The sequence below is a fragment of the Betta splendens genome, chromosome 1 (assembly GCF_900634795.4).
Source record: "Betta splendens chromosome 1, fBetSpl5.4, whole genome shotgun sequence".
Classification (NCBI taxonomy): domain Eukaryota; kingdom Metazoa; phylum Chordata; class Actinopteri; order Anabantiformes; family Osphronemidae; genus Betta; species Betta splendens.
The window spans coordinates 1,305,230-1,327,762 of NC_040881.3; the positions used below are offsets into that span (position 1 = coordinate 1,305,230).

The 22,533-nt window shown below is 47.1% G+C and overlaps 4 protein-coding genes across 10 annotated transcripts; 1 reads left to right on the top strand and 3 right to left on the bottom strand.

Moving 5' to 3' along the window:
* Positions 1 to 138: 138 nt before the first annotated feature.
* ccsapa (centriole, cilia and spindle-associated protein a) lies at positions 139 to 4,524 on the top strand. The gene is made up of 4 exons (XM_029154683.3): positions 139 to 856; positions 1,463 to 1,820; positions 1,971 to 2,287; positions 2,774 to 4,524. Exons 2-4 carry the CDS (start codon positions 1,496 to 1,498, stop codon positions 2,951 to 2,953), a joined length of 822 nt encoding a protein of 273 aa, XP_029010516.1. The 5' UTR covers positions 139 to 856; positions 1,463 to 1,495; the 3' UTR covers positions 2,954 to 4,524.
* Positions 4,525 to 4,781: 257 nt separating this feature from the next.
* cdc6 (cell division cycle 6 homolog (S. cerevisiae)) lies at positions 4,782 to 8,299 on the bottom strand. 2 transcript variants are annotated; one of them, XM_029154128.3, is made up of 11 exons: positions 8,190 to 8,299; positions 7,550 to 7,851; positions 7,230 to 7,472; positions 6,949 to 7,148; positions 6,718 to 6,869; positions 6,540 to 6,646; positions 6,321 to 6,460; positions 6,063 to 6,163; positions 5,484 to 5,811; positions 5,142 to 5,282; positions 4,782 to 5,065 (listed from the first exon to the last, which is right to left on the bottom strand). In XM_029154128.3, the coding sequence occupies exons 2-11, from the start codon at positions 7,842 to 7,844 to the stop codon at positions 4,970 to 4,972; spliced, it is 1,803 nt and encodes a 600-aa protein (XP_029009961.1). In that variant the 5' UTR covers positions 7,845 to 7,851; positions 8,190 to 8,299; the 3' UTR covers positions 4,782 to 4,969. The 2 variants fall into 2 exon arrangements, with proteins under 2 accessions (XP_029009961.1, XP_055366917.1); XM_055510942.1 differs by lacking the exon at positions 8,190 to 8,299 and having other exon boundaries at positions 5,484 to 5,662; positions 5,744 to 5,811; positions 7,550 to 7,844.
* A 2,670-nt stretch (positions 8,300 to 10,969) lies between these two features.
* On the bottom strand, positions 10,970 to 14,311 carry LOC114857830 (uncharacterized). Of its 2 annotated transcripts, none has more exons than XM_029154703.3 (5): positions 14,125 to 14,311; positions 12,982 to 13,311; positions 12,809 to 12,877; positions 12,302 to 12,400; positions 10,970 to 12,212 (listed from the first exon to the last, which is right to left on the bottom strand). In XM_029154703.3, exons 2-5 carry the CDS (start codon positions 13,163 to 13,165, stop codon positions 12,076 to 12,078), a joined length of 489 nt encoding a protein of 162 aa, XP_029010536.1. In that variant the 5' UTR covers positions 13,166 to 13,311; positions 14,125 to 14,311; the 3' UTR covers positions 10,970 to 12,075. The 2 variants fall into 2 exon arrangements, with proteins under 2 accessions (XP_029010536.1, XP_029010528.1); XM_029154695.3 differs by lacking the exon at positions 14,125 to 14,311 and adding an exon at positions 13,643 to 14,049.
* A 3,609-nt stretch (positions 14,312 to 17,920) lies between these two features.
* Positions 17,921 to 22,455, bottom strand: LOC121202166 (butyrophilin-like protein 3). Of its 5 annotated transcripts, none has more exons than XM_041070396.2 (5): positions 21,933 to 22,455; positions 20,476 to 20,796; positions 20,266 to 20,349; positions 19,840 to 19,941; positions 17,921 to 19,136 (listed from the first exon to the last, which is right to left on the bottom strand). In XM_041070396.2, exons 2-5 carry the CDS (start codon positions 20,672 to 20,674, stop codon positions 19,009 to 19,011), a joined length of 513 nt encoding a protein of 170 aa, XP_040926330.1. In that variant the 5' UTR covers positions 20,675 to 20,796; positions 21,933 to 22,455; the 3' UTR covers positions 17,921 to 19,008. The 5 variants fall into 5 exon arrangements, with proteins under 5 accessions (XP_040926330.1, XP_040926329.1, XP_040926327.1 ...); XM_041070395.2 differs by having other exon boundaries at positions 20,476 to 20,799; XM_041070393.2 differs by lacking the exon at positions 21,933 to 22,455 and adding an exon at positions 21,309 to 21,916 and having other exon boundaries at positions 19,840 to 19,938; positions 20,476 to 20,799.
* Positions 22,456 to 22,533: the final 78 nt, after the last annotated feature.

The following is a 22,533-nucleotide window of genomic DNA, read 5'->3' on the forward strand; positions in this document are numbered from 1 at the left end:
ATTTTTTTGAACATTTTGTTTTTAAATTTGCACTGGTTTCATATCTGAATTGAATCTGTTTTCAGATAAGTCATTCATATATTCATATAAGGACTTCAGTGTCACGGGTTTGATGGAGAATTTTAAAAATTCCCAACAAAAGGAGAACTTCCCTGTCAGCCTCCGTCAGCTCCTGTGGACTGGTCTCATGTCCCTCACGGTACTTGTTCCTCTTCCTCTGGGTCAGGACCAGCAGGAAGTGTGAGTACAGGTCCGTCAGGGTCGTGGGCAGCGCTCCTCTCTGCTCTGTAGTCAACATGTGCTCCAGAACCGAGGGAGGCAGGTTCCCCTGGATGAGGCTGGTCAGCAGCACGTTGACCGATGACGTGTGTGTGACGTCAGACACCAGCTCCCTGACTTGACTTCACCTACTTGAGTAGTTACATGAAACCCCCATGTGCACAAAAGGCTACACAATATGTCTTAAATAAGCCAAACCTGAGGTGAAATATTTCAGAAGTTATTAAGAGTTAAAGTGTAGTACAGTAGTAGTTTTTTCTCATTAGGACTGGATCCTATAATAAAACTATAATGGATAAAGCAGGGTGCACTTCTAGACTTAGTGTCTGATTACATTTATTCCACATTTAATAACACATAAATGGCTACAAAGTAATTCTTACCTTCATTGGATACGTGAACTCAGCGGAAGTTGCGTTATTTTGAAGGAGACACCGGAAGCAGTGAGGTTGTATTTAAGCTAGCTTTCTATAGCCGTGAACCAGAGAAGCGGAGCGATGCCAGGCGTCTGACTGCGGTTCTACGAGAGCAGAACCGGGCTTCACATTAGACCGAACCACCACGGAATGCGGTCTGGGTGAGTGGATCCGTATTTCACCCGAACGTCCCGGAACCGGGAGCGTCGACGTTAAACCGGAGCGTGTAAACGGGATTAACGGCTGGAACATGGCTGCAGCCGATTCACGCCTCAGCATCAAACGAATCACCTTTCATTTGAGTAAAACACGTTTGATTTGATCTGAACTCAACGCATCACACACGACGCGTTTCACGTGTTGTGTTCACCGGACAAAATCCGAAAAACCCGAGGGCTGAAGCGAATCCACTGTTAGAAAACATGTATAAATACGTAATGATTCCACCGACAGTGAATGAGACGTTGACAGTGTTTATGCTGCTGCTACGGTTCAATCCACGCACTCGATGTAGGTCCTCGTGTATCAATATTTAATGCCTTATTCTCACAGAATCAGGTTTTCATTATGTAGGCGGGAGCAGCATCTCGTGTACTACAGGTCGTGTACTAGAAGTATTAAGTGTAGTACTTGTTCATAGTAAGACTGAGCTGCAGATTAAACGTCCATGAGCTGATGTTCTGTAAGTAATGGCTGCAGTTTATTATTTATTATACTCTAGTTCAAAAAGCTTGACACTCCTTCACTGCACGTTTGATTTTCCGCAGTAATTCGAAGTACGTGAGCCAATAAACAGAACCATGGTGACCAAGAAAGCTCGGACCGAGTACATGAAGAGGTTCAAGGATCCCAAATGGGAGACGTTTTCCAAATGCTACGAGGACTCTCTGAAGTACCGCCTGACCCGGCGGGTCATGGAGCACTCCCACAAGCCCTGGTTCTGGGAGGGCTGGGACAGCGGCTCCGAGTCCAGCGGCTGGTCCACCCCGAGGCTGGCGAGGAACAGAGTGGCTCCTCTGTCCCTCCCTCTGCACACCTCCATGGAGGTCAAGCAGACGTTGGAGGAGCTGGAGGCCGGGCCCGGACCCAAAGGCTCTGAGGACGGAGGCGCTGCACCAGCTGCAGGTGGGTTCTGGTCGGTCCTAGTCCTGATCCTCTCTGTGCCGGTCCCAGATCAATGCTCTGTGTAAACAATCAGTGGATGCTGCACATTTCTCCCGTTCTCCACGACCCGTATCCAGTAGAACCTTGTTGTGCATCTGTTTCAACTTGTAGAAGACGCTGAGGCTGAAGCCAGCGGAGGTTCGGCTCCAAACAGCAGCGGACCTTCAGACGACCGGGCCACGGACGCCGGCCCGGCCGACTCGGCGTCTTCTGACGGGGAACCGGCCAAACCAGTGCAGAAACGACACCACCGGCGCCGAAGCCCCCGCTCTGAGACGGGCCTTAAGGACAGGTCCGGTGACGACAAGCCGCCGAGGGCCAAGAGCCAACCAGCCATCAGCACCCGGGAGAAGGAGAACCGGAGGCCGTCCAGCCGACTGGACTGGACCGAGAGGCAGCCGGAGGCCCGGCGGGCGCCCAATGCCAACGTGAGTCACGCACGTCAGTAACATGTGGCGCATTCAGACACGTTAAGTGGGAGCTGCCTACGGTGGTACCGAAAGTGCTCCGGTCAGGTTCCGTCCACTGACCCGGATGCTAGCAGACGATGCAGCGGCCGCTCGTCGGCCTCACTGACCCGGTACTGACGGATGGAGAATAAAAGCTGTGCTTCATCCGGTTCCGCTTCTTTTTATTGACATTTAAATATTACAGCGCCGTCTGTTTTAGGAAACGCAGCTGTTCATTAATCATTAGGTTTTAGTTTCTGATCTCCAGTAGAAACCGATAGAATCAAAAGTCCGTTAGAGGCGAATACCCTGACTGTGCTCCTCAGTCTACTGAGAGCAGCCTGGTCCTGGAGGCAGGGACCGGGTGCAGGTCCAGTGTCCTGTAACGGGCCGGACACCGGAGAAGCTGTCACCAAACACTCACACACATCAATAATGGACGCTGGTGTGCGTTTCTCCTCTCAGAGTCACACGTCTGACGCCTGCGTCCAGACCCGGCGCCAGTCCGCCAAGCGCAGCTCCAACCCGGAGCGGCGCCGGGCCCGCTCGGCCGACCCGGACAAGCTGAGGCGCTCGCAGCTGACGGTGGCGGACGAGCGCTGGACGACGGAGTACATGCGCTGCTTCTCCGCCCGGCTGAGGTAGAGACGCAGCGGGTCAGAACCAGCTCACCTTGTTGCTTCCGTCCAGACAGTCAGGCAGCGGTGCTGATCCAGACCCAAGGCTGAGCTTCAGCCTCGTCCAGGATCACAGGAAGCTGGAGGTTCCAGGACGAGAATGACGTCTATGCAAACACAAGTTTCCAACCTGCGACTCCACCGATCAGCACGGCGACAGAACGTGATCCGAGGCTCCACTCAGCAGAACCATGAATGAAGTTAAACAGGGTGCTGCTGATCCGATTAGTGACTAAAGCAGGTTCTAACGTGTCCCGTCTCGTTTCATAGACCAGTGGTTCAACCTCTGTCCTGATTCGAGACAAAGGCCAGTCTGAGGACGAGCCTCCGATCACAGTCTGTGGGGATGAAGCTGGTTCTGGTTCTGGTTCTGGCTTCCTGCTCGTAAACTTCACCAAGACAAATTTGAAATCAGCAGCTGAATCGGCTCCTGTTTGGAGACGGACCAGAAAACAAACATCTGCATCATATGAATGTATCTGAGCATGAAAGTCTCCCAACACGTGCTTCATGTTCATTCTTCCTCACGTGGCAGCTGTTTTTACCTCAGAGGCAGAACGGACCAAACCGGAACAACCTTTTATACCACTTTGAATCTAAGAAATCAAGAAACAGGCTATTTACACACTGACGACTATATTTATTGACCGTATTCTCTCCAGTCAAACAATGAAACAACCCAGATTAAAGAGGATTTGAGAATAAAGTTAAGTAAACGTTTACACCAGTGTTAAAGTGTTTTCACAGATGAACGACTGATAATTGTTCACGCCTCAGCTTGTATCATTAAAAACCACTAGGACTCGTTCCTTCGTTTACTTACGGATTCATATTTTTCATAATGTTTGGATGTTTCAAAAAATGGAAATATTTGTCTGAGAAAAAGTTGAAATAAATAATGAATATTTACATAAAAGCTCAGCACAGGAACAGACAAATATTGAAATTGAAGTGATGTTTATTTATACTCTGCAGTGGATCAGTTTTTATTTTGTTTTCAGTTGAAGTGTTAAATATTGTAGTTTAAATGTGTCACTGTTACTGAACCAGGTCTTCACAGAAAAGAATGAATGAATTATTAAAATAGAATCTTGTGAATGTTGTGGAGTTCAGTCGAGCGCCTGTTGATGTAACTAAAGACTGACGTTCAATGCGTGCGCTGATGAACCGAGGGCTAAACTTCATTTACTACATTTTCTATCTTTCCTTTGAACCTGAACGCATGAATTCACTGAATGTTTATGGATTTCACGCCGGCTGAATGTACAGATCCATTCCTTTACTGCTGGTACATTTAGTGTCCAGTCACAGCATCAGAACATTCACATCTGTTTACACCAAACGTTGGCGACAATCACTGAAAACCACTGAAGCTGAAACAACGAATGATGTTCGTTTGCTGTGAAACTTAAGCTTGGAGTTGTTGTGGTTTATTGGAGTATTTATTCATTTTATGACTGTACAGAATGATGTTCATCCACTGCTGTGAAATTAATCTGTTTGAAATAAAAATGAGTATTTGAATGTGTTGAACTGTCACAGACCTGTTTGGTACCGCTTTAATTCAACTTCAAACCAGATCGACTCTTTTCCGTTTCGTCTATAGTTCTTTACAGAAGTCGTACGCGTCCACTAAACGCTGGGCTAAACGCTGTGCGTGCGTGCGTGCGCCATAAAGCTCCTGCAGATCGGATCAGCTGCCGCGAGGACGTTCACCTTTAATCCAATTAGAACATCAAACACCACAGGTTCAACTGAACCCATAGAACCTTCTCTCAAAAATCAAACACTGCAGCTGCACCAGGCGGTTTAATTGATGCTGGTTGTTTGTAACTACAGGTAAAACATCTGGACGTGTGCAGCAAAAAAGTTTCACAAAAACTGATGTTTAACATCTAGTATAAAAAAGAAAAAACATTAAAAACCAGATTCTCAGCAAAAACGAGAATAAAAATAATGTGTTGAATTGAAGCCACTACGTGAATCATGGAGGAGGAAGTCCTGCTGCCAGGATGCTGCCCAGCAGCGTCCGGTCCTTCAGCGCGTTCTCCACGTCTTTCTCCTCGATCTTCAGGAAAACCTGCAGCACAGACGCGCACGCATTAAAACCAGGGAACCTTCATGTTCCACGATGTGGAAACAGACGGTGCCGTCACCTTGGTGAGTCGAGCCTCCTTCGCCTTCTTCAGAGCGACGATCCCTCGACTCTCCAACAGGCTGCAGAGCGACAGGCACTCGCTCTGAGCGACGGCGCTCACCTGCCGCTGGACGCACAGGCGGCGGTAGGCGTCGTGGAGCTGGAGGCGAGAGCGCACGTTAGTCACGCGCAGCCGCGACCCACACGCGCGCGCGCGCAGCCGCGACCCACACGCGCGCGCGCGCAGCCGCGACCCACACGCGCGCGCGCGCAGCCGCGACCCGCGCGCAGCCGCGACCCGCGCGCGCGCAGCCGCGACCCCCCCCCCACACACACACACACACACACACACGCGCCTCACCTTCCCCAGTCCGACCTCTCTGCTCGTCCCGTTCCTGCTCAGCAGCAGGAGGCAGCAGACGAGCAGCTTCTGCTGCAGAGGGAAGCTCTCGCCCTCGGAGCCGCCGCTCGGAGCCGCCATGCGGTCGCCGTACACGTCCGCCAGCACCTGCGCCACCTGCGGGAGGCCGACCCGCGACGCTGCACGCGCCCGGGGACAGGAAGCGGCACCGTTAGACAGACGGCAGCGAGGCCTCGAGGCGTCGGGACGACTCCACTCACCTTTGGCGTCAGCGTTGGAATCGGCCGCTTTCCTCCTCGCGTCCGACTCCACCATCTCCACAGCTCTTCTACAAAATAGAGAGAAATCTGAATTCTGATCATGAAAGCTGTCGCCATGTTTGAGAGATTTAAAACTTTCCATAAATAGAATTAATGCTCATCATTTTTCATTTTTTCAGCTCTATTATAGCTACTAAATAAGAAACTTGATACCTTGTGATTTGTTCATTTGTTACTAGATCCTCTCGCATGATTAATATTTTAACTGATTCCCAGTTCTCTCTGGAAATGATTTTGAATCTGTAAAGTCAAACTTTACCTGCAGATGTCCAGCGCTTTCCTGGCGTCTCCCGACACGGCCGACACTTTTCTGGCACAGAACTGAACGGCTGAGGCGTCGACGATCCCTTCGGCCGAAGCCTGAAGGAAGAAAATCTGGTTGAACTCAGGTCAATTCCAAAGCAGCGTTTCCCCTCCCATTATATTGGGTACACTATACATTATAAGGTCTGAACACACATATACGCATCGTTATACATGATTGCCACCATCGTAGAAACACTGAAACAGCGCTCACCTGCGCGAGTCTGTCCTGGACGATGGCCGCCAGCTCCTCTCGGCTGTAGGGAGGGAAGTTGAGCAGCAGGGGGCGACACTGAGGACGAGCCTGGAGTCTGGGCAGGATGCGGTCGGTCAGATCCAGAGCGTTGGCGATTCCTGCACAGATGACACAGCTGGTGAGGACGCTCGCGGACGCGGCCCGTCTCATCTGCCCAGAGGAGCAGCGCGATCTTACCGATGAGGGACAGTCGAGACCTGGGCAGGTACGGCCACTCAAAGATGGTGTAGAGGACGTCCTGGGCTTTACTGTCCAGCTGATCCATCTCATCCAGGACCAGAAGCCTGAGGAACAACAGGACAGGTCAGCACCAACAGCAAACCAGCACCGGGCCCAGTCTGGAGGTCCAACTCACACTGGGGGCCCCGGGGCCGTCAGGGCCCTCTGCAGCCCGCCGTGCAGCCCGCCGGCGGCCCTCAGCTTCTCCGCCAGCAGAGGGAAGATGGCGTGAGCGCTGCGCAGGCTCATGCAGTTCACCACCACCGTCTGGACGGACGACAGCTCGGCCTGAAACAGTCAGTGAGAGGCTGCTGAAGCGGGAGCGCGTTGGAGCGGCCGCGTGCATCAGGCGTCCAACGCCGCCTACCTTCATCTCCTGCAGGACGCAGTTGAGGCAGGCCGTCTTGCCGGTGCCCGGGGCCCCGGACACGTAGAGGCTGCCGGGCAGCGCCTGCAGCAGCGTCTGCCGCAGGAAGGCCCGGATGGAGGCGCGCTCGGCGGCTCTGGACAGGAGGCGCTCGGGGGCGGAGGTGTGGAGCGCCTGCTTCACGCCGTGAAACCTCGACTCTGAGAACAGACGCGTGGCGTCAAACGAGCGCGAGTCCGGACAGCGAACAGCCCCACAGTCACAGTCACAGTCGCTCTTACTGTCTGCAAACAGCCGTGCCACCGGCGGCTTCCGCTCCGGCCTCGAGGCCGGACTCCCAGGGGGCGTCTCCTGGCGGCGCGGGGGCGACCCGGCGCCGGGGGGGCGCGGCGAGGCCGGGATGAGGCGGCGCCGCGGCGAGTTCTCGTCAGAGCAGAGCCTCCGCGGGGAGTCGGCGGCTGCTTTGCTCTGTTTCGGCGGCGACGCGAGCAGAGCGGCGCCCACGTTGCAGCTGTTGTCGTCGCCTGAGGAGAGGGCGTGTGTGAGCGCTCAGACCCGGGTTCGGGTTCGGGTTCGAGGCCGGGCCGCCGGGCTCTCTTACCTGTGCGTTTCCGGGGACTGAGTGGAAGCCGGGCTTGAAGAGCGGGGGGCGGAGGCGGCGCCGGACGCCGGCGGGAGAGGGGCGACAGCGCGAGGTTCTGCTCCGCGGGGCGTCGGGGGGAGAGGGGTCCGATCCGGGTCAGGGGTGCGCTGAGGTTCTGGGCATCGGGCTTCGTTGGGGAGGAGACCTGCAACTCATGGAGCTGGGTCTTGGAACGGGACGAAGCTCTGCAGGACTTCCGCCGAGGGAACTGCAGCGTGGGCTGAGCCGGGCCCTGAGAGCGTGTGCTGGGCATGATGTTCCTGGAGGAGACACGAGGACGTCACTGGGCGTCGCTCGCTCGCGCACGCGCAGTCTGTGTGCGTGTGTATACTTATATATATATAAAAATGATTGCGTATAAACATACACGGTTCAACTCATTGTCTTATTATTTCGCTAACACATTCACACGCATTCCATAAAGAGCCGTAAAGCGGAACTGCTAAACTTTAAAGACCCTGATATTTAACATGAATCGAGGCGCAGAGGAAACATTGTTCTCGGTTTAATGGCGCCAACGCAGCTCGCGTCCACGCGACGACTCACTGAACCCAGACACGAGTGTGACGGCGTATCGGCATTCAACGCGTCCGTTTACCGTAAAAATCGTCATCACATAAACGTTTGTCGATATATGGTGAGTAAAACAAGCTGCTCGTCGTAGTTTAAGCACAAGAGAAATGGAGTCCGAGAGAAGCAGCAGCGGGACTGTTCTCCGTCCTCGACTCACACGCTTTCGCCGCTCAATCAGACGCTTGTTAACATATTTACCTTCGTTGAAACGAGTCTTCTCGTGTCAGAGTGAAGTTTTAATTCTTATCTCGAAGCCTGATTGTTCGTCCTGTTGCAAACTGAACCAAAGGCGCCAAATCTCCCTTCGCCTCCTCTTCGATCAGCTGTGTTTCCCGCCGCTGCGCTCTGATTGGTCAGAAACAGAGAAAGCCGAATGTTGATTGGTCACACAGCAGGAAGCGAGTGCTGATTGGCCCATTGGCGGATGTAGCGTCGCTAAACATCCTTGATGTGCTTGATATTTTCCCGGGAATCCTAGGAGGTGGTAGAGATGTCGAAATCGAAGCTTCGTGAATCACTGAGCAACTATGACACAGTTGGTCTGAAATCGACACATTACTCGACACCATTTGACACAGTCACAACAGCGACATCTGCTGGTTGTGTGTGAGAACTGCATCAGAGCAGACTGACCATCAAACTCTCGCTGATACGTGGTTGTTCAGGATCACAGTCCATGTTTTATTGTCAAATAAAAGTTGTTTAATCAAAGGTGTGTAATTGTGTTTCTCTGTGGATAATAATATATCAGCAATACACATCAGCCTTGATGTGGTGAATATTTTTGATAGTCAGATGTTATTAGAGCTGTATTTGGTGCTTCTGACACTGTTTATTACCACATTGAGGAGACATGTTTTTTATTTAGGTAATCAAAGACTTTTATTTTATTTTATTTTTCCACAGAACATGACTTTAATCACATTCTCACCACCTCTCCAGCTTTAGAGAGGAGCCGTTTGCACGGCACTGATGTCTGACTAATAAAGGTTGTAGTCTTTAATTACATTTTGAACTTGTCATAAATAAATTAGATATCCGTAATGTGAAAATTGTCGATCTTAAAGATCATCTATCATCTTATAGATCATCTCCGGTCCGCTGCCACGTTTATAAAGCTCTGAAATATTGAAACAACCAGTCAGTTCAAACTTCAGATAAGCCGCTCGGCAGTCACGTGACGTATCGACGCCTCTCGCTCTCATTGGTCACGTGATTCGGAACGCGCTCGAGTTTCTGCTTGACGACACTTCCGCTTCAAGAGATCGATGCTGAGTCGAGTGGGGGGTCTCGAGTTGGACATCTCTAGGAGGTGGCGGCAGTTCACAAATTGCAGAATATGTTTTCTTTGACTGCAGTCTGAGTTTTAAGCATCACACCACCAAATTGGTCCAATCTTGTTTCTATCAGTGCTAAAAGTAGATCCATGTTAAACTTCTGTGATGCTGAGACTCTTTTATTTACATCACAGCTCCCCTTCACTCTGTTACAGCATCTTCCCACCACGTTAGCGGTGTCCTCCACCTCTGGATGAGGCAGAGGCAGTGACAGAAAGGTCAGCAGCAGCAGACATGATCACGTCCAGCAGGAACCGAGGCCATTAGGGACGGGAACTCAACCCATGAGCAGCGCACCCCATTAATAGCAGCAGCAGAAGCTGTGCCGTCGCTTCAGTTTCACTCCCATCACGTAAACATTAGTCCAGCAAACAGCTGCTGTCCCACTGTGGAACATTCACCTACAGGGAAACGAGTCTCATCTTTTCAGTTGGTTCTGGTCCAGGTTCTTCGCAGGTTTTGGGTGCTGCTGTATGAGCGTTCACTCAAACATTAGGACTCAAACCCATGAACCCATGAAGGCGGTAACTGTGGCGCCCCCTCCGCCTGCGCTCACAACTCACCCACCACTGTGGGACAAAGCGTTCGAGCCGCTGTCACTCCCGGGTCCACGGCCCGTCCCGGTTCTGCCTGGTGGTCAGCCCTCTTCCAGCCCACCATCCATCTGTTCTGAGGTGTATTGTTGTAAAAATCACCAGCTGCTTTTATTCTCAAACACAGACAAAAGAACAGTTTGCCTCTGACTGAACGGGAGGTTCTCCACCGTCTACATTTCAGTTTTAGTGGGTTTTATTGCATTTTGACATGTTCGGCCCCGCATTCATTTTAAACATGGGGTCTCAAACATCAGAACTAGAATTCTAATGGAATTCACTCCAGTGCTGCTATGAACTCAAATAAAAATATAAGAATGACTTTTTCCAAACTTTGACTGTAAATCAGGTTGTACATGCAGTTCATGAATGTATTAGCTGAGACGGCAGTGTGTCAACTGCATAAAACTTGTTTAGCTAATATGAAATACTTGCCCGGTTATAGGTAATTTATATTCATGGTCCTGAGTAATTCATGTAAAATGTTGCATACATTCATAATTTCCCTCCACCGTTAGAAGTACAGCTCAGTAGTCGTCACATACTGCAAGTACTAAAATGTATTTGACACAGTGTTCAGGCTCCATCCTCGTAGCACCACACAGGGAGCTGCTGTGATGGAGGAGTCACAGCAGCAGAGTTCATGGTATGTGGTCTCTGGGCAACGTTGCTCAGACTGAAGCAGCTTCCTGAATGTACGTGGTAAAGTATTCTACTCTGCCACATCTCCACTCCAGACCAGTTGAGAATCTTCAGGTAAATTGTCTTCACGTAGGTCTTCACCCTGAACGACAGTTCACAGTCTCCCAGTGTGAACTCTCACACTATTCTGCTTGTTACAGTACAAATAGAGGTAAAAATAATCACTGTACAGGTTAAAAGACAGACTGATTTATTTTGGTTTTAAGCACATCACAAGCCATAGAAAAGATACACAGAAATCATCAGCAGGTTAAAAGTCTGCTGTAGTAATAATAATAATAATACTACATGATTGTGATAGGAGACTGGATGAAACCAGAGGATACAAAATACATGAGAAGAAGAAGAAGAATTTTTCTTATTCTGATGAAAAAAAACAAAACAAAAAAAACACCTCTATTAGTCTCAAAGTGGAGAAATTACATCTTACAACAGCTAAGTATTATAAACAAAAAAAAAAAAAAAAACGTAAGACAGCACATTACAACTGCAGATCTATTATCCCCACACACAGTACAGAGATGAAATGAAAGAGGGCGACACTGGTGAGAAGCAAATGCATGGAGGATTATTGCAGAGGTTTATAGGCTTTAACTGTCGCTCAGTGATGCAGTTCCAGCAAACACGCATGGCGAAAGTGCTTCAGTTAATTTAAGTAACTACCACAAATCTATACGTTTACAGTAAACGTTTGATAAGGTTAGTAAAAAAAATAAAAATAAAATAAAATTATAAAAATCCCTGAGTCACAACAGCTACAACTCATGATTGTGTGTAACCGATCCCTTGTCCAGTACGTGACTGAAGCTTTTCAACATTTAAATTGCTTAGTGGTTTGTTGCAGGTGTCAGTAGATAGAGGTTGAGCAGTCTCCCACCAAACATCCAGTAGCTAAGCTCTGCCACCACTCTAACGCAACCCCTGATGGGGATAGAAAAAAAAGTGCTTAAACCCATTTACTGACCATAGTTCTTCATGTAAGAGGCCAAATACCAAAATGGTGACAATTAAAATAAATATCATTCCATAGTAAAGACACTGGCAGTTTGTAGTATAAATAGGCCATGATCAGGACAACAATCAAAATACATTAATATTTAGAAGACAGCTGTGTGATTAGTGCTTCAGTATCAAGACCAGCAGCCAAACGTTGAACCAACTGGACTGAACATGGTGGAGCAGCGTAAAGTAGAGGGGAAAACAGAGCGCTGACTTACTGCTCGAAACATACGGACCAAGTGTTTCAGAAGAAGGGACGGAGAGAGACCTTTAGAAAGATTCACTTGTTGCTCAATGTGATCTGGGTGACATCCTGGTTCTGATCACCTGCTCCTGAAGGCTTCATCAGAGTCTGCATATGACAGATGATTGCACCCTCCACCGCTGGAGCCTTCCTGACCTTTCTCCAACAGCGCACTGAAAAAGTTTGTGATTCAGTTTCAGTTAGAAACATTTAAAACACCATTTTACTACACTAACAGACAAACATGTTTAAACTAACTTACGGCTCTTCCTCCGTTTTACCAGGAATAAAAGCCCAGCTCCAACAAGAACTCCAACAAGAACACAAACCCAGACAACGGCACCGACAGTGTTGTCCACCTCTGAAGGAACAGAAAATAAAGTCATAATTTGAGCAGGTCTCCCATTTCTTCAATGTATTAAGAATATTCAAGCGGCTCAAGCAGATGATACAATCCAAAACTGCTTTCAAAGAGTTTTCTTTTTTGAAACTGATGAAAACAAAATAATCTCACTCAGCTGTAAGAGAGTTGTTCTATTAAACTGAGGGAGACGTTTTCTGAACCCAAAGCTATAAATGGGCTCACTGAATTATCTGCAGGTAATTTCTATGCTGCAGGACAATTAGAGACCATGACTGGAGCAATGATTACTTCACACTGTGGCTCCAATATGTCTAAACGTTCTAGTATCAGAACGTCACCACCTCAGATCACATCAGATGTTCCAGTGTCAGGAACAAAAGTCAGTTCAGGAATTAAACTGCGTACCAGACTTGGTCCTCTCGTCTTCCTCCTGAGACCTCGTCGTGGTGGGACGGACCTCCGTTGTGTTTGTCACTGTTTATATATAAAAAATTAATATATAAAAAAAAACTTGTTAGGCGCCTGTCACAGCATTACATCATGTCCATTCCTCTAAAGTTTAAATCCAGCTTTATTACCAGTAAGCATGACACATTGAGAGAGCACTGAATCGCCGACATTTGGCACGTTACAGGAATAGATGCCACTGTCACCGAGCTGAACAGAGACGATCTGCAGCGTCATGACGCCACTGCTCAGGTCTTCATGGCTCAGAGCTGTTCTGCCTTTGAACTGCGGGTCCTGTGCATCAGGATAGTCCATTCTGTTGCGGTAGACATGGACCACCTGCTTATCACGTCTCCAGTCAGATGTCCGAGTGCTTAAATTCAATGGAGCATCAAACCGGCACTGCAGAATGACGTCATCGCCCACTCTTGCTGCAACTTGGGGGGTGGAATGACACGCTCCTGCAAAAAACATTTTACGTTTTAGTAAAAATTGAAGTGTACAGCACCACCTCATCAAGTAGCTTTGAACCATTAGCAACCATGCTAATCGTCGCTTTGCCGACGCCAGAGGAGGAATTAACTTTATCTTGGTAGCATCAGGCTACGCTCTTTTGCTAAAGTCATTTAAACCTGTGAAGCATCATCTAAACAGTCGCTAATCTGCTGCTTCGTCGAGGACTGGCGTCTTTAGAACGACCCGCTGCCGCTCGAGATGAACGCCCTTAGAAAGAGCCAACGCTTAACTTGAACCTAAAGCGTTAAACTCGTCGCTAGTGTTAGCATTAGTTACCTTGCGTAGTCGCTGTAGCGAGTGTAACCCAGATTACCGCCAAACTTATTAGGGTCTTCATTTTAGCAAAGAGCCGAGTCGAACTGAACACAGTGGAGAAGCGCTGGTTCTGAATGTGACGATGACACCAACTAACAACAGTCATCTGCTACATCAACATGCAGGACAGCGCGATGCACGGGATGAGTTTCGCGGGGTTTGGAAGCCGGTCACGTCACCGCCTTCTTCCTCTTCTTCGTGGGGTTTCGCGCATCCTTAATATTACACTAGCGCCACACTCCTGCGTGTCCGAAGCAGACATTACGTGATCGGCCCGTGGTTCCGACTCCACGGGTCCACACACGTGTCCACGAATAGTACCTCTGTAGCAGCTTTACATATAGTTGTAGTACTGCAGGGATGTACATTTAAAACCTTCAAACACTAAACATTACCGTATATTGATAGATCATATCAAAATCAGGAGGATGTTATGTTTTTACCTGGTTCAAAACGTTGAAATCCCTAAGAACCCAAAGAGAAGTTGGTTTGTGTTTGCTCGCAGCGCTGCCCGCGTTTCCCCGCATAGTTCGACTGAACAGCCGCTCACGACCCAAATTGACCATCTTTCCAACTCGCTCCAGTCTGCGGCGAGGTGCCTCCGTCCTTTATACTTTCGCACCGCACGTGGTTACGTCACTCCTCCCCTTCTACTACGTAGCAACAAGATTTAGCGGCAAACGGACCACAGGGCGCTCTGATTGGCTGAGGGAGAAGCTGAGCGCGGGAACAACTTCAGTTAATCATAACTGTTTTTTAAAAATGAAGTGGAAATAGACCTACTTGAGTTAAATTCACGTTTGTTTGGATAAATATACAGCATCGTGTCCTTTGCTTTGTGAAGCTTTACGGAGATAGATGTCTGTCTGGCTGTATGATCCGGTTTCTTTGACCGGCTGTGTTTATTATAATTGAGTTGCCGTCTGCAAAATTCATGCTTTATTCGATTATTTCTAAGCTGTTCAGCCTATTTCGTATGACTGCACATTTAGTGGTAACAGACGTTTTTCTACAGTTGCACTTTGAACCTGAACTATTCCTGAATACGTCTCATTTGATCGCCACCGTCGCCTGATCCACAGCGCCTCCGGTGGCTGGAGGTTCGACGGGAGACCCCTCCTCAGGTCCCAGTCTTTACCAGTAAAAAGCACACAGCCAACGCCAGTTTGCCCAATTTTATTGTGTTTGTAAAAATCTGATCCAGCTGGAAGTTCTCAGCTCATCTTGGCACAAATCATCTCGTCCGTCATCTGTCACAAGCAGAAACAGTGGAATCAGTAAAGGTGGAGCCACATAATCCTATGATCTGCCTCCTCACCTACACACGCATCGTCCTAGGCGGTTGGACGCAGTCTTCCTGGAGGCCGTGAATGGGAGAGCATGTGGGGTAAAGGTACAGCACGTCCTCTGCAGCGTGCGGCTCACCTTGGTTCTCCTCTGGTTCCGCCCAGCGGCCGCTCCTCCCTGAGGCTAAAACACTCCAACGCTGTGAGACGGGTCACGGGTCACGGGTCCAGTCCTGCACTGACACCAGCGCCTCTTATCTGCGAGTGTGGGCTGCAGGCACTGAGGCGGAGGCCGGGTCGGGACCCTGGAGGCTGCCGGGTCGGGTCGGTGCTGAGGTCCAGGCTTCCTTGATGTTTTGTCGGAGGGACAGGAGCGTCGGCGTCGAGGAAAAGGCAACAGGGGTTGAACCTGGCAGCGCGTGGTGGGAGCGAAGTGAAAGGACCCCTCAGGGGTTTGTCCGTCGAACGGCCGAGCAAAAAAAAAAAACACAACAAAGACCGATAACTCAACATAAGCAGGTCAAGGGCCCGGCTTCATTTACCTTCCCAACAAGCTGAGCGTTCTGCACTTTCAGCACTTTCAGCCCGGGTGACTTCTTCTCCTGCTGCAGCATCTTGGAGCAAAGTCTGTGGGACCTCCGTGGATGAACGCGAGCGGCCTGAGCCTCAGAGCGCGTGACGGGCATGTTGAGTTCCAACTGAGACTAAGAAAACACAGTAACACATTTAGCCACACTTACTGGCACTGACACCAGGGGTGCAGTGTCCAGTGACCCTGTGGCACGTGGCTCAGGGAAGCCAGGAATCGAACCAGCGACCACCTATGATTGGTGGATGACAGTTTCACCCCTTGAGCCACTGTCGCCCCAAACACTGATACAACGGTGCTGAGAGGCGTTTCAGTGTCCGGAAATGAAACGTCTCTCGCTTACGCTCCAGTGTGGTGAATGGAGACACCGGCATTTTCCAGCTTAGCTTTTATTGTTAAACTTTATTATCAACTGTATTTTACAGTAACAGTCTAATTACCAGTGAAACATATAATATAAATAACAACAACAATGAACAAATACTGAAGCACAGAACTGAGGGAAAATAAAATGACAGATGCGCAGATGATGAGTTGGACAGTGCGTTTCGTGGCCAGCAGAGGCCGCCAGAGTACCAATGACAATGATCAATGACAGGTTGTCGGAGGAACAGCAGGCATTCAATTGCATTACCTATAAAACTTGACGTTTTATAATATACGTTCTTAGCTGTCCTGTATGTAACAGCCTAAACTCCGTCATAAAGGATCAGCTCTATTTTCCACCATAACCACCATTGATGGACAGACTAACATTTACTTCCGCATTTGAACTTCCCCAACATTCGTTTAGTATCGCTGGTTGTTACCCAGACCTGTGTGCGTCTGTGTGTGTATGTGAAGTTGTTTGTGTGTGTCCGCGTGCGACCACATGCAAGTTGCTAGTGATGGGTTGATGAGGTGTCATGAAACGTTTCGACACATTGCAAAACTGTATTGATACTGTGTCACTGAATACTGACACCTGCTGGACATTAAAACTCCCTACAGGCAGCCTAGTTGACAGACTCAGCTGACACTGATTTTGTGACTTAATATATGCAATAATATAATTTAAGCCATTGTATGTTATATAGTATTATTTCATATCTTCATTTACATTTAAAATTTATATTTTTAGTTACAGTCGATAAAGGGGACATGAATCATAACGTAAAAATCTAAGTGAACATGTTGTGAATGAAGATGCCTTTTTTTGTTGTTTTTTTTTAAAACAAATTTGGACTCTCTGCCCACTGCAATGAGGAGATCTTGCCAAAGGTTATCTAGAAACAACACACTGGCATTTTAGTAGACCATTTCCAAACAACAAGAAACAAATAATGCTGAATAACATGTCTGAAGTGGGTGTAGACAGCTGCTGTTCTGACACCTTATTTTCCGATATGAGATGAATTATAGATGAGTTTGACGATGAACGGCAAACGCTCAGGGGATTCCTTTCGGCAGATGCAACCCGACACATGCGCTTCCTTATAAACACAGTCTGGCGCGTCACAGTGACTGATACAGGAACTGTATCGGTCACGTGACTTTCCCAACGCGACGCGCGCACTGACACAGTGCTTCGCTCTAAGAGCTCGACGCAGGCGCCGACGCATCGGTGTTGCCGGACTCATCACTACAAGTTGCCTATGGCAGAGGAAGCAGAGGACAGGCTTCCCTCCCATTGGTGGACGCGGAGGACAGGCTTCCCTCCCATTGGTGGACGCGGGGGACAGGCTTCCCTCCCATTGGTGGACGCGGATGTGGCGCGAAATGGGCCCCGCGCTTCTACTTTTAAAGCACTGTAAATAAGTTTAGCGACCCACGGGTTGCTCATTCACTCGTTAGCGAGTACAGCACGGAGAACGACCTGTTTAAGCGGTCCTTTGTGTTTGGGGAACGGGTTGCAGGGGCCATAAAACAGGTTATCAATATTAATGAAATCGCTAGTTATTTGTCACCGATCTATTTTAAGCCAAAACTACAAATAGAAAAATGACGTTCTAACGCGGTCCTGTTGCTCCAAACACTTGAATTAAATGATAGAACGTACCTGCGTGACGGATTCCTGAGCGCCTGTCTTTCCCTCAAACCTAAACCGTATGACGGTCAAGAACGGAAGGAGGGGGTTATGAACTCACCACACGCGCCAGCTGTGACTCTGGCTGCTGCCTGATTGGTCCATTGCGTAAGTCACTCATCCAGGACGTGCGCCAAATTCTGATGTACAAGTTCCCACGACTATTTTATCTATTATTCACATTAGGATACAAAGACGAGCAGTAAATAGTGGATTTGACATGTTTAGAGCTTTACAAAATAAAAAAATAAATCAGTAAAATACTACTGTCATAGTACTACAAAACAAGAACACAAACATTTGCATTTAAATAGATTTAATAATTTAACAACAGGCAGGAAAAATACAACGAATGAATAGAGTAATAATGTTGAAATATTAAAGTGCAAAAAAACAACAACAAACATACGCAATTAACAGAACATGTTTTAGAACAGAAATGTAAAAGTGCTTTTAAAGAAAAGAAGCTTAATAAACTGAGGATCTGCTCAGATTGACTACTAAAATCCCATTTTCCACAGGAGACCCACTCATCCACAGACTCTCCACACGCTCCCAGGGCCATTGAGCCCCACAGACGAGCAGAACTAAACAGCAGTGGAAATTATTTTACATTTTAGTTACACAACCCTAGCGTTATAGATGTTAAACACTGGATTCAAACCCTGCAGCCGTGAAACGGCAACATCTTTATGAACTGATGTAATCATGACATTCGTTTCCTGCGGAGCAGAGTCGTCACAAACCAGATTTGTATTGTGTTTATTCAGGCTCGATTGGTTCCTTTACCTTCTTAGCAAACTCTATGCGATGAGCAACTTGGTGCCAAGATGTTTTTGACAGTGATGAGAGAATTGGCAGGTTTAATTTTTTACTTCATGTCACTAATGTTGCAGTTTGCACTCATTATTATGAGGGTCTACTAACATCACATTTAATTGGTCGTATTCAATATTTAGTCTGACATTATGAAAACCTGGCAAAACAGTGTAAACACGTTTCCCAATCATCGTTTAAACAAAACAAACAGATGTAGCTACACTGATAATGACAGGGCAACATGCTAATAATGGTTACTATAATGCTGCAATTTGAATTAATGCAGTTTTGTAAAAGACACCTGTTTTACTTCACTGTTGGAGACCACACCTAAAAATCCTTAAGTACAGTAATAATTAAATTCCATTTACTTCACTATTAAGATCAATATTAGTCATTTAGTTTGATTTATTCAAGTCGGATTCATATTTTGTCATAAATAATTAACTTTTTCACTCAATTTTAACGGATGGAAGAACAGAAATATTTAAAAAGTGTCTCACATCAACTCCGGTTGCTTCTAAACGTAGTATTTGGTGAACGCAGGGTGATTTCAGCCCATCCAGCGCTACACGACTTCCTGGGGGTTTCCTGCACCGTTTGTCGGATGTCCTCCACTTAGACTCTGCATTTCAGTATTGGTTGTTCTTGTTGCTACTTTCCTCTCCATCTTTTCTTGGATCTTCTTACAAGTCACTGAAAACATGAGAAAGTTAAAAGAGCTCCTTATGTACACATCTCTTTGTCCTGTTCACTCATTTCTGCAACTGATGTTTGTGGAGCTCAGACAACTCCAACCTGCTTCATTTCAGAGCTGAAAGATCTGGATCGGGGGTCATGGTATTAATCTGTGTGAAGACATGTTAATCATTTCTCACAAAAATGATCAACAATGACCTTAACGAGGTAGTAAACAGGAACGGAAGTATACAGTAGCTCTCCCTGTTTTTGTCTGTTTATAAGAGAATCGTGTTCATATATTAGGGGTGGCTCATGAGGTCAAGCTGTCGCCCAACTGTAGCGTCGTGGTTCAATTCCTGGTTCCCCAGAGTCACATGCCGATATGTCTTTGAGCAAACATTCAACATGCTTTACAGCTTATATCAGCATAAAGTAAAAAGTATCAGCTCATTGAAAATGCGCTTGTGGCCGGACATAAGCTGATAAATGTGTGCATCATAGAACTGGAACACATAGAATGTGCCTTAAAGATTACCCTGAAAACTCTCTGCTTTGCCAGATCGTATATTCGCCATAATCCTTCCTATTTTTAAAAGAGCAACTCGTGGTCCTTGCGGGTGACCATGTCACTGACCCCTGATCTAGATCGATCACACATGGCTCCTGTGGACCAGGTTTCAATGTCGACTTAGGCTTGGTGAAAAGGACGTGAACTCACTGAACGTCCCAAGGATCAACAGAATCACAGCTCCAAGAACACCCAGGAAAATGGAGATAACCGTGTACTTGACATCACAGCCAGTTTCATTTTCATTGTCTTCTAAAAGGAGAGCAAGAAAACATTAGTTTGACAAATGCACCTTCATGAAAGCAGTAAAAGAGATGATGAGAATGCTTTGGGAAAAAGCATCTCTATTCTACCTTACACCACCAACGCATAGCTGTTCCCATCAGGGGGTCCCCACATGAAATCATCTGCCTCCACTCACTCCATCCTGAGCATCCTCTACTCAGACACCAGCCAACCTCACGCCCATTCTGACGCAGCCATCTATTTAGAACTCACTGCCTTTCATCCCTGTACTTTGATTTCTATTCTACTTTATGTAACCAACCATCGTCTTTCAATCCACTGCCCATGTACCTGGAGTTTCTGCCTTTGGCACGTCCAGCGACGGTGTCACGTTGAGAGAAACCCCTCGTGGTCTGATGAGTTGGCCTCTCGCCACTGTTTCACATAAGAGGAACACAAATACTTTTGTGTTCATACATTACCATTACCACAATACTTTTACCATTTCACTGGGTAAAATGAGACCACATCATTGTTAGACACACTGATTTCCTTCCTCACCAACTTTGAGGCCGGTATGACAGTACGTGTCCAGCCTTTGGATGTAGCAGGTGTATGTGCCGCTATCGGCGCGTCGTACGGAGGACAGACGCAGGGACACGTTTCCTCTCCTCAAGCCTTCGTGGTTGAGTGAGGTCCTGTTCGTGAACTCCTTCTGGTCAGAAGCCCGATCACGTCCACGGATGTAAACGTGGACCATGTCCTTGGCGTCATCTTTGCTCCACGTCACCGGGGATTCCGACACATCAACAACAGGATCCAGGAGACACTGCAAAATGGCATCATCGCCTTCTTCTGCCTCAATTAAGGGAGTTGAAAAGGCTGCTGAAAATATACAATACACTCAACTCAATCATACAACAATGTTGATTATTTACTCATTTACAGCCGCCAAACCTCCATAATACCGAATTCTAGCCACAAGAGTAAAAAGTTAGTTATCATCACTTCTTTCCATCTTACTACTAGTAATTGTATTGATTTATTGTGGCAACTGACTGGATAAACAGAAATTAATCATTCTCCAAATATGTGTATAATCACAAAGCAACATACTCTAATTACTAATCCAACACATTAGTCAGTAATGAGACCTGATCCAACACAAAGCCTTACAGCTGTCACCGACGTGATTCAACACGTTATCACGTCGCCATTTTAATGCATGTATGTCATTTACGGTGAAGTAGAGGTTCACTTTTTAAAGAGGTGACTTCAAACGTGTTTATGCACAAAACTCCACAACTGATAAATAAAACACCAATGAGTGTGAATGGTTTAACACGCGTTGGCGTTTCCGCAAAAACAACTGACGTAGTTCAGAAAAAACTCACCCAGAGTCAGAGAAAAAACACAGAGTTCCGTCAACAGCACGAGGCTCATGATTTCAACGCTTTAACGGACCGACACCTCAATAATACTGCAATAAAAACACCCGCTTGGTAAAATGGGAGCTCTTTAAAAAATTCCGCCAAACCGACCGATATCCGGCGGAAGTGACGTAGGACACAAACGCGCAGGAAGGCGGGTGATCCGCACGTTGCTGAGAAATATGCTGTTAAAACTGACACGTAACCGCTGTTTATAATAGGTTTGTTCCATTCAGAAGGATTAAGCTAAATATAGGACTACCCCCCCCAATTTGAGCAATTTTATTCTGCCAAACCGCTTTTTTTCCTTTATATTTAAAGAGACACATTAATTACAGTAAAACAGAATAGCATTCGTGTCCTAGTCCCACTATCAACTGCACCACACGAGGAAGTTACAACTACATTATAAATAATGTTTGTGCGTTTTTAATAAGTGCATTTAACCCAACATTGGAAAAGCAAAGCACAAATCTTAACTTTGACAGAGGAGCTGTGTGTTAAGAATATACAAATAATTTAAAAATCTGTTGCTAATCAAGAACTACAATCATCAGTTGGGGTTTATCCGAAATTAGAAGTTCTTACCTGGTTTGTATCAAACTCCTCTCCCGTTCGTTACGTACCGTCACAAAACGAGGTCTGAGACGTGTCCCCTCCGCAGATGCGTTTTATCGCGCAGCAACGCTGGAACGGTCACGTGGCCAACTTTCCCGCGTTTGCTGATGCGTCAGTAAATCGAATTGGCTCCAAGCGGCCGCGGGAATTTCAATGTTTTGAAAAGTTGGCGGAATAATATTTCCCGGCAACAATGTTTTGATAGTTGTCTCCTAAACGCCCGATATGACAATTTATGCAACGACAAGTTAATTTTTAGTTAGTTCAGATCATCCGTTCATTGTAGAACCCCTGTTTTTTGCAGCCTAATCAATGATAGATCAAAACCTCCACAACATTAATTATTTTACACTTTGATTTTGCTACAATACAAACTATCTGCTATGACAAATACTAATCAAAATCAGTACAAATCAATATTTCTAATAAATGAACACATTAACTAAATAACACACTACAGGAAACATCACATATATATGCACCAATATGAAATGGTCAATGTTCAGTCTGTAGCAGGTGATAAGAACACAGAAAACCTGAATGTTACTGCCAAATCTATTCCTGTAGATGA